This window comes from Equus caballus, chromosome 23 (assembly GCF_041296265.1).
Source record: "Equus caballus isolate H_3958 breed thoroughbred chromosome 23, TB-T2T, whole genome shotgun sequence".
NCBI classification, from domain to species: Eukaryota; Metazoa; Chordata; class Mammalia; order Perissodactyla; family Equidae; genus Equus; species Equus caballus.
In genome coordinates, this window is record NC_091706.1 from 64,770,396 (window position 1) to 64,781,350 (window position 10,955).

The window sequence follows — 10,955 nt, forward strand, 5'->3', positions numbered from 1 at the left end:
AAAAGATTTTGCTTTCCTTTTCGAGTTGTTTAAAGGAAGCAGCACTTCCCAGTCTGAAGTCCGGGAGTGATAGAGTGGTGGCAGCTGTGGCAGCCTGGCGTGCGCTGCAGCCAGAAGGTGCAGCTGCAGGTGACTTCCAGGCAGAAATCAGTCTGTGTATGAAATCACCCACCCACCACCATTTTTAAATGTTGGTAACTAACACGGAAAAAAACACTTTCACCTTGGTGGGCTGAACGAAACCCAGTTTGCTTGAGCTCCTCTGAAACTGGGCAACCAGCCGCTCCTCTGCCCCCTGGCCACCAGTGCCCTGGGCAGCCCCGCAGCCACTTGAAGGATAAGATTTAGATGAATCCTAATGTTGTAGCTGTTGTCCAGTTCTTATTGGTGGAAATTGAGGCTACCAATAAGGATGTTCCCTGCCTCTGTCCAGCTTTCTGTTTCACGAGATCCTGGCCTCATCCCTAGAAGATCCTGGAGTGAGTAGACAGACGGGTCCCATGGAGCAGTGCACAGGGGACAGTTAGTACTTGCAGGAAAAAATAAACACCACCAGGACAAAGCCTGTTTTCATGAGTTTTTAATCTGTTTTATTTTTATTAAATTAAAATTAGTCTACAATTCATTTACCATACATGATTATTTAAAAGCACATGAGTTGAATTTCTCAGAATTCGATAAGTCTTATCTGAACTGAAAGAAAAATGCCAAGTTTGATGGACCGGTCATTCCTCAGGTGGATGGGCTAAGGGACAGCTTTACTTGCCCATCGCTGGCCATCTTGTGGTTCCTGACGTGGTAATGATTGTGGACTCGATTCAGAAAACACACCAGCTGTGACGCTAGTGATAGTCAAGTGTCAGAATCACTTAATAATGATAGAAGATTCTCAAGTGCTTTTGGGGTGTTATCAATTTTATAAACTAATTAAGAAATTAGATTCTGTTTTGAAGTAGTTTTCTAGTTAATAATTTTGACATATAAACTTATGGCCCTGGTTTATTTTTATAAATGGAGAAATGAGACATTGAAATGTTAAAACTAAAGGGTATGAAATCATTGCCTGCTCTTTCTCTCCCATCCACTGCAGGGGGCACGCAGCGGCTGCCACGCGCCATTGGAATGTCCCTGGCCAAAGAGCTCATCTTCTCTGCGCGTGTGCTCGATGGCCAAGAAGCCAAAGCAGTGGGCTTGGTCAGCCACGTCCTAGAGCAGAACCAGGAGGGGGATGCTGCCTACAGAAAAGCTTTGGACCTGGCAAGAGAGTTTTTACCTCAGGTATGTCTGATTATGTTTCCTTTTTTCCTCCTTTTAGATCACTTTAGAGCAAATCGACAGAAACAACAATCATCTCTAGTACCTCTGATGTCCTTGGCTTGCTTCCCAAGTAGAGAAGTCCGTGGTAGCAGTGAAACTAGAAATAGTGTGCTTGTTTACATTAAGAGCCTTCAGAATTGAAGTTAGGATTTAAAGATAATCCGAGGCCCATGCTTCAGCCGTGCTTTGGTGATTGTCACATGCACATTGGTCACATGGGGCAGAACTTGTAGCAACCTCACTTGTTCATCAGCTGACCCTTCTGACCTGAGCCATGCACGTGGAGAGAAACAGCGATAGATGGGCTGTCACACTGGCTCACCCCGAGGTGAAACACATCGAGGCACAAATACGTAAGGAGACCGCAGTCAAGTATGCCTGGCCATAACTTGCTTTAGATGACCTGCTCGAACAGTGGCAATTGTTTGTCTCATTGTCTCTCTTCATGGTGACATAGGCATTGTTTTACCTGCTTTGTGTATAGTGTACTTCCTCACAATTACCCTTGCAAATCTGGAACTCACTGCACATTTACTGAGCGAAGGCAGTCCTCATGAGTAATATTCGTAGCAGTGCACCAAGGGTCCTGTTTTCAGAGTTTCCTCGCTCTCTCATTCTTCCAGGTTTATTGTTCAAATATTCCTTCTTTCTGAAATCACAGATTAAAGGATTTTGCAGTGTAAACAATTAATTGTTTGTCTTTATTTCTAATGGAGTTTTGAACTGCACGACCCCCAACCCCTTCTGGAGTCAAATAATTTCCTCTCCCATTCTGTCATTTAACTCAAACAGGATCCATCACCTGTTTTGGGGCTATGGATGCTTCTGGGAACCTCCTGAACTCTCTCTCCAGAAAAATGCATACACTCCCACATTTGTTCAGAGTTTTGCATCCAGTCTCAGAAGGTGTCCTTGGAGTTCTTTGTTGTCAGTCAAAGGCCCAGGCCTGCTGTGATGCGCCTGTCCCGAGATCTGTCAGACGGGGCCTCACAATTGAGTTGGTTTCTGAAACCACACTGCCTGTTGTTGATACCAGTCCTTCTCGACTAACGGGTGAGCTGTAAGCTCTTTCAGGGCAGGGCCTTAGATAATTTATTCCCCATATAAGATAAGAGAGCCTTACCCTCTGAATTGATGGAGAGGGAGCAAATAGAAAAGATTTTTACTGCTTAAAGCAGTAAAAAGTAAAGCTTTCTAGATATTTATTTTTATTATTTCTATTTATTTTTTCTGTAAGAAGTAAAAGGGGGGAAAAGCTCTCACTGTAACTTTAGTATTAGTATTTCTCCCAAATAACAGAAATGTCCATCTAAAGAGAGAGGAGAGGTACACGTATCAGGAGAAGTGACAGTTTAACTAAGTAGCGGTTTAATGACTTCCTTTGGCTTAAACTTTATGACCAATGCTTGTCTCAGTTGAAATACAGGGCGTTTCTAAGAAAGGTTATGGCATACTTCCAGCCCTGGCACTCCCGGCGTCGCTTGGTCTTTGGACGTGACAGTTCAGCTCCCTGCTCCAGAGCTCCACCCAGGTGGCTCATTAGCCCCCTGGCGTCTCTGTGGTTCAGAGTCCATATCTCATTCCTGGGAACTAAGCGCTTTCTCCCATGACTGTCTGTGGTTAATGCCATCACTGCCCACAACTCGCCCTGCCTCAGAGCCTCTCCCTCCGCACCTCCACTCCCACAGCCAGCTGCACTCCAGCACGTGGTAAACCGAGCCGGCCTTCCATCAGGAGAACATGCCTCTGAGAACATTAATTGCTAAAATTAATTTTTCCCCAGGTCAGGGGAGATGTTGAATGACTTCAGAATATGTGTAACTGTAAAACTATATGCAAAGCTACAAAACGAAATTTGAGGTGGAAAAATTTTTGTTTTTGTAGTCTCTGTCACTGAATGATTAGTCTTCCAAATAATTAGAAAGCATCTATAAAATTAGTATTTCTAGATGATTTCTGTATTCTATGTTAACTTCCATTTTTCTTTCTGAGAAAAAAGATTTGTATAGAAGAAGAGGCATTATTTTATATTTTCAAAGAGAAGATAATTAAATAAGCATATGTAATACCATTTTCATTTTCCTGTTTCCCACAGTTTATTAAACCTTGCTACCCAGAGTGTGGCCTGTGGACTAGCTGCGTGGGCATCCCCTGGGAACATGGGAGACCTGCAGAGGCCCAGGCCCTCCCCAGACCCCTGAATCCATATCTACATGTTCACAAGGGGCATATTGGAGTCTGATAAGCACCTTGTCTGGGTCAGCTGGTGATAAAAGTGGATGGAAAAGATTCTCGTTGAGAGGAACACTCTGTTTAAAAACAAATGAATTGATCATTAAAAAAATGGTGCTAATGTGTGTACTACACGTGCATATCACACGTGGAGGATCTAAGGTGCTTGTCTAAGCCTCGGAAAGCTGGCCTCTGGAAAAGATGTTTAAGCATGTGACTTAGAGAATTTAGGTAGGTTAAAGCCGATAATTGAGATGCCTAGATAGAAAACAATGGCATCTTTCAGGCCGTCATGCATTTATCCATTCGCTTATTAGAGTCCTTTGATGTGCCTGTTATTTAGAGTCTACTTTGCATTTTAATTCAGAAAACACTTAAAAATATGCCATTGAAGTCTAATTCATCACCTATAAACAATTTTTAGGAATGTAAAATATGATCAGATAACTAAATTGCATCTGGAGGATTGTGGTTTTCTAAGACAAGAGCATTGTTTTCCTTCTCACAAAGGACTCCCACTTCTTTCCTCTGTGACCCTCACACATTCTGAAGGACTAATTTGCACTTTACACTTTGGTGTGATCTGGGGGCACTGCCTGGAGGACACATGTTTACTATTGCTGCCTGCGGAGGAAAGATGCAGAGCCACTGTCTGAAACAGAGGCGCTCTGAAGCCCAGTGAAGCGACAGCGTCAGCCTCATCTCTAGCCCAGGTTTCTCTTGTGCTGCTGATGGGTGTGCTATTGTGCCAGAAACTTGATCTCCTCTGCTTTTCCCTCCTGAGCTTCTAGGGAGATTGCTGAAGAAGGATAACTCTCCCACTGGGCACTCAGCACCTGCTAAACTTTAAAGATTTGGGACCTGCTGTGCCGCAGCGTGCTGTGGGATCTCTGTAACCCACCGATGCAGTGGAGTCGTTACAGCTGCTGTTTAAGTCCTTGCAAAGCTCCTCAAGGAAATTTCACATCAACTCTCTTACAGCCATTGTTGCTTCAATGCCGTGGATCTAGTCATGGGAAGTTCTGAACTAACTGAGATATACAGTGTAATTTGCATAAATAATTAAACCCTGTTTCTTTAAATCTTAGGGACCTGTTGCAATGAGAGTGGCAAAATTAGCAATTAATCAAGGGATGGAGGTGAGTGCCTTAATCCTTGAGTTTGTTGTTGGAGCAGGTAGTGGAGATTTAATTTAAATGAGCAATGTTTAGATTTTACATTATTTTTTAATGTTCTAAAGTATACCTGTTTCAATGCTGCTATTCCTGAAAGCTGTTGAGGCTCTTTTTAGCTACGTCACTGATTGCACTGTGCTTATAGCTGTTGTTGGTTCAGCATCCTAACCACAGAATTTTGTAATTTGACTGATGCCTTGCAGCTTATGACATGCCTGCTATTTTTCCCATTGCGTTAATAGATTTATTGGCTAGTAGTTCCTAGAAAACCAAAAGAACAGGGCATTCTGTGTATTCTCAGCACCAGTCAGTATTATATTATAAAAAAACATTCTGCGGAGAGCATCCTGGCTCAAAGCTGAGCCTAGCTCCCCCCACCTTTAACTCTCAATGGCCTTTCTGCAGGGAGACACACAAACAGGCAGGTCTGTAGAGTGTCCTGGGGTCACCCTGGGAGGTGGCTCCCAAGGAGTGGAGGCCCCAGAGCAGAGGAGAAGTAGGCAGGGCGAGGGGGCAGTGCAGGCACCCATTGGCATTGGGCTGCTAATTACAGCAGTTATATTTTGGTTAAATTATGGGAATTTTAAAGAAAGATACTTCTTCCTTGCAGACCCAGAGGCCTCTATATCTTCCTGGGCTTCATAGCAGTAAAAAGATTGAATTTGTTAGCAATAAATGCAGTTTTAAAAATTTACCAAGTATTTGATTGTTTTTTAAAAATTGTATCATAAGAGTAACAGTGCTGATAGCAAACCCCTTATACGACCCTTGGTGTGCGCCAGGCTGTACGTATATCTTAGATGCTTCATGAAGGCTTCGCCTAGATCAGCTCATTCACTTCTCACAGTACCCCATTTGGTAGGCACTACAGACGGCTCCTTGTTCAGATGGACCTCTCTGAGGCACAGAGAGGTTAGGTAGCTTAGCCACGCTTCCAGATGGCGGAGTCCGAATTTGCCCAAGCGACCTGGTTCCACAGTGTCTTGTGCTGGTCACACTTCTGATTTGCTGGATTTTATCAAACAGTTCTGTTCTTTTGGAATAGGGTTATTAAATTTGAATTTATATTGAGTATACCATATTTTAAAAAGTAACTGGCTGAAAATGCATTGTGTGTTTATCCTCAGGTCGATTTAGTGACGGGGTTAGCCATAGAAGAAGCTTGTTATGCTCAGGTATGTAACACAGTCACAGGTTCAGTGAGGATGCCCCGTGCAAATTATGTTTACCTTCTGTGTAAGTCAAATGAATTCTGTATCACTGAGCAAGATTGCACTGATGCCTATTCCAAAATCATACAAAGGGGTTGAAATTAGTTGTTTTTGCTATTTGACTCTTAGCAGCTCTGGTGACTGATTATGTTCCACATACTAATGACTGTCGTCTACATAATTTAGAAGACTCTTAGAATGATTAAGTTAGTGCATTTGTGCTGTACCTCTCTCTGACTCATGTAGTATTTTGTGGGTGAGGACTTAAACCCTCATTCCAGTGTAGAGAGGTGGGAGGAGGGCCATGATGAGCATATGCCTGCCGGGGAACTTCGGTGTTTGAGACAGATTGGCTTTTCCTGACCTTCTGAGCCTTCCCTCTTCACTAACTCCATTATACAGTTTTCTTTTTGGTGCCCAGATTAGTAGCGCTTTCCATAAATGAACCAATCTTCCTTTTGATTTTTTTTCCTTGAAACATGTCATTTTGTTTTAGGGCATCTAAAGTAGCAAAAGAATTGTGTTCTGCCCTTCTTAAGAGTTGGAAGCTGCGTCAGCTCCCGTTTATGCATGGCAGCTTCCATTTACGCGTGGCAGTGTCGTGACTTAGGAGTGATTACTCTGTGTTACTTAGATTACTCACAGTAACACTGTGTTACTCAGTGATTACTCTGTGTTAGAGTGTTACTCTGTGCCTGGTCTGTGTACATAAATCACCACCTGTCACTGATGAGCACATGCCATGAAGTAGATTACCCACCCCTTACCACTGCACAGCCTCAGAGCCCAAAGGAACATTTTAACAGTATATTTGGCCATAATCACACCTTATCGATTATAAAATAACAGAATTCATGCAGAGTATTCTGTCAGACCACAATGGAAATAAACTAAAAGTCAATAACAGAAAGATAGTTGGGAAACCCCACTTATTGATAGTGGGATTCAATCTTTTTAATGAAGGTTAACACACTTCTAAATAACGTGTTGAAGAAGAAGTCTCAAGAGGAATTTAAATATATTTTTAACTAAATCAAAATGAAAATACAACTTATCAAAATTTGTGAGTGTATCAAAAGCAATGCTTAGAAATTTATAGCATTGAATGCATATATTAGAAAAGAAGAAAGATCTAAAATCAATGTTTCCACCTTAGAAAGTAGACAAAGAGCAAATTAAATCCAAAGTAAGCAGAAAAAAGAAATAATAAACTTTAGAGCAGAAATCAATGAAATTGAAAATAGAAAAATATCAACAAAACCAGACTTTGGTTCTTTGTAATAGATCTTTAAAATTGACAAACTTCAGGCCAGGCTAACCAAGGAAAAAAGACAAAAGATAACCAATATCAGAAATGCAAGAAGGGCCATCACTACTGATCCCACGGACATTGAAAGGATAATAAAGGAATACTGTGAACAACTCTATGCCCACAGATTTGATAACGTAGATGAAACGGACCAATTCCTTTAAAGACGCAATATACCAAACTCACACAAAGAGAAACAGATAATCTGAATAGTCCTATGTTTGTTAAAGAAGTTAAATCAGTAATTAATAAACTTCCAAAATAGGAAGCACCAGGCCCAGATGGTTTCACTGGTGAATTTACCAAACATTTAAGAAGAAATTATACCAATTCTCTACAATCTTTTCCAGAAGATAGAAGCAGAAGGAATGCTTCCATAACTCATTCTATGAGGCCTGACGCCAAATTACCCTAATACCAAAACCAGAGACCTTATGAGAAAGGACAACTATAGCTCATCATCTCTCATGAACATAGATGTAAAAGTCCTCAACAAAATATTAGCAAATCAAATCCAACAATGCATAAAAAGAATTACATGCCACCACCAAATGTTTTTTTTCCCCCAGATAATGCAATGCTGGTTCAACACTCAAAAATCAGTTAATGTAATCCATCACAGCAGGCTAAATGAGAAAAACTATATGATCAAATCAGTAGATGCAGAAAAAACATTTGACAAAATCCAACATACATTCATGATAAAAACTCTCAATAAACTATAATTAGATGGAATGTCCTCAACTTGATAAGAACTTCTACAGAAAACCTACAGCTAACATTATACTTAATGATCAGGAACAAGGCAAGGATGTTCCCTCTTATCACTGTTTTTCAATATCTACTAGAAGTCCTAGCTAATGGAATAAGACAAGAAAAAGAAATAAAAAGATACACAGATTGGAAAGGAAGAAATAAAACTATATGTTCATAAATGATATGATTGTTAATGTAGAAAATCTCAATCAGCAACAAAAAAACACTATGACTAATAAGCAATTAGAGCAAGATTATATATACAAAGTTAATATACAAAAGTCAATTGCTTCCCTATATACCAGCAATGAAGAATTGGAATTTGAAATTAAAAGCCCAGCATCATTTACATTAGCATAAAAAATTAAAATACTTAAGTATATACTAATGAAATGTTTGCAAGATCTGTAGGAGGAAAACTCCAAAATTCTGGTGGAAGAAATCAAGATCTAAATAAATGGAGAGATATTCCATGTTCATGGATAGCAAGACTCAGTATTATTAAGATGTCAGTTCTTCTCAACTTGATCTGTAGATTCAATGCAATCCCAAAGAAAATCTCAGCCAGTTACTTTGTTTGTGTTGGTAAACTAATTCTAAAGTTTATATGGAAAGTCCAAAGACCCAGATTAGCCAACACGATATTGAAGAAGAGCAAAGTTGGAGGACTGACACTACCCAACTTCAAGACTTGCTGTAGAGTGACAGTAATCAAGACAGTGTGGTAATGGCTAAAGAATAGACACATAGATCAACTGAACAGAATAGGGAGCCCAGAAGTAGAGTGATACAAATGTAGTCAGCTGATCTTTGACAAAGGAGCAGAGGCAATTTAATGGAGAAAAGATAGTCTTGAAAACAAATAGTACTGAAGCGTCTGGACACTGAACTACCAAAAAAATAGCATCTAGACCCTGACCTCACACTCCTCATAAAAATTAACTCAAAATGGCTCATAGACCTAAAGTTAAAATGAAAAAGTATAGAACTTCTTGAAGATAACACAGAAAATCTAGGTGACCTTGGGTTTGGCAATGACCTTTTAGATATAACACCAAAAGCATAATCCATGAAAGAAAAAATTGATGTTTGACTTTATCAAAATTAACAACTTCTACTCTGCAAAAGACACTGTAAAGAGAATGAAAAGACAAGCCACAGACTGAGAAAAAAATCTTTACAAAACACCTGTCTGATAAAGAACTTGTATCCAAAAGATACAAGGAACTTTTAAAACTCAACAATAAGGAAATAACTCATTAAAAACTGGGTAAAAGATTTGAACAGACACCTCTCCAAAGTAGATGTACAGATGGCAAAAAGTGTAGGAAATAATACTCTACATCATATGTCATTAAGAAATGCAAATAAAAATGAGCCACAATTTTGCCATTTCTTTCAAAGCTAAACATAGTCTGACGACATGATCCAGCAGTCTTGCTATTATGTATTTACTTAAATGAGTTGAAAACTTACGTTCACACAAAAACCTGCATATGGATGTTTACAGAGCTTTGTTCGTAATTGCCAAACTTGGAAGATTAGCCCTGAGCTAACTGCTGCCAATCCTCCTCTTTTTGCTGAGGAAGACTGGCCCTGAGCTAACATCCATGCCCACCTTCCTCTACTTTATACGTGGGACGCCTGCCACAGCATGCCTTGCCAAGCGGTGCCATGTCTGCACCCAGGATCAGAACCGGCGAACCCCAGGCCGCCAAAGCGGAACGTGCTCACTTAACTGCTGCACCCCCTGGCTGGCCCCTCAATTTTTTTGTAAAGCTTAAATTGTCTAAACAATAAAGTCTCTTAATTTTTCTAAAGGATATTTGAAATGGCACAAAAAATCTATTTGTAGTTGGAATGATAAATTTGGTCACAGAATGGTTCAAATGACTAGCAGATTTCAAAATTTTAGATTGTCTTCTAATTAGTTTTCTTAGATAAAACTTGCTAAACTTTTACGGTTGTTTTTACTTTATGGTATAGATAACATAGCATTTTGTTTCTCTTAGACTATCCCAACGAAAGACAGACTTGAAGGTCTTCTTGCTTTTAAAGAGAAAAGGCCTCCTCGCTATAAAGGAGAATAGAAGAAAAAGAAATCTTTAAAATGCCAGTGTAGTAAATGTACTTCTGGAAGTATCTTTCAGATCCACATATGCCTCAGCACCTGGAACCCCAGCGACCACAGCGAAGCGCTGCCTGCATCGTGACTGGGGCGTCAGCAGCGGACCATGTGTGTTCTTTGTTCAAATGCGTATCATGTCATGTCCATCCAGGCGTGTAAGCCAGTAGTGTCTATATACTGTCCGAAACTCAGACTCAAAATTATGGATACATTTTTAAATATTTCCTGCATAAGAGGCTTTCTGTTCCTAATTTTTTAATGTGAATAATTTATATATTGCACACTCCAGGAAATAACACTGTATGTCTACTGTGCTGCAATACAAAAATAAAGTTATTTCTATATACCAAAAATGTGAAGTTATACCAAATAAAGTTTCCAAGGGATTATACACACACACACGTACATCTTAAACTGAAAAAGGAATTGGTGGATATTCTGAGTGAAAATGACCAAATATAAATAAAATCAGTGAAAAGCAAACTCGGACGTTTTTCTCTCACCGTGTTCTTTTTGAGTGACTCAAGTCATTGCACGCTGGGTTCTGGGAGAAGCCCCCTTTCTGCGCTGGTTCTCTCCGTCAGGCGACTCCGCACAGTCAGTCCTGGAATGTGGTGTGTAACCCAGTCAGAGCCTGGGGCCAAAGGCCTGGTGAGGCCAGCCAGATGCCTGGAACTGTTGTCCCTCTAAGACCTCCTGGTCCCCTGGCCTCACCCAGAAAGAAAATGGTGCAGCCAAGGTTGGCCATTGCAGCGGCTTGGGGGCACGGATTGAGGGAAATGGAGCTGGCTCTCGCTTCCTTGCCCCAGCTGTCTGTCCCTGATTTC

At 40.5% G+C, this 10,955-nt stretch overlaps 1 protein-coding gene across 6 annotated transcripts in view; it reads left to right on the forward strand.

The window, feature by feature from the left end:
• AUH (AU RNA binding methylglutaconyl-CoA hydratase) overlaps window positions 1-10,611 on the forward strand; it is a 155,575-nt gene extending 144,964 nt beyond the window's left edge. For 5 of the 6 annotated variants that reach the window (XM_023627549.2, XM_023627551.2, XM_070248810.1 and 2 more), the window contains 4 exons: window positions 1,091-1,278; window positions 4,638-4,688; window positions 5,852-5,899; window positions 10,013-10,611. In XM_023627549.2, the coding sequence (XP_023483317.2) occupies window positions 1,091-1,278; window positions 4,638-4,688; window positions 5,852-5,899; window positions 10,013-10,090 (365 nt within the window). In that variant the 3' untranslated portion in view covers window positions 10,091-10,611. Of the gene's footprint in view, window positions 1-1,090; window positions 1,279-1,570; window positions 2,002-4,637; window positions 4,689-5,851; window positions 5,900-10,012 lie in introns of those variants that run through there. The other variant, XM_023627552.2, reaches the window with a different exon arrangement.
• Window positions 10,612-10,955: the final 344 nt, after the last annotated feature.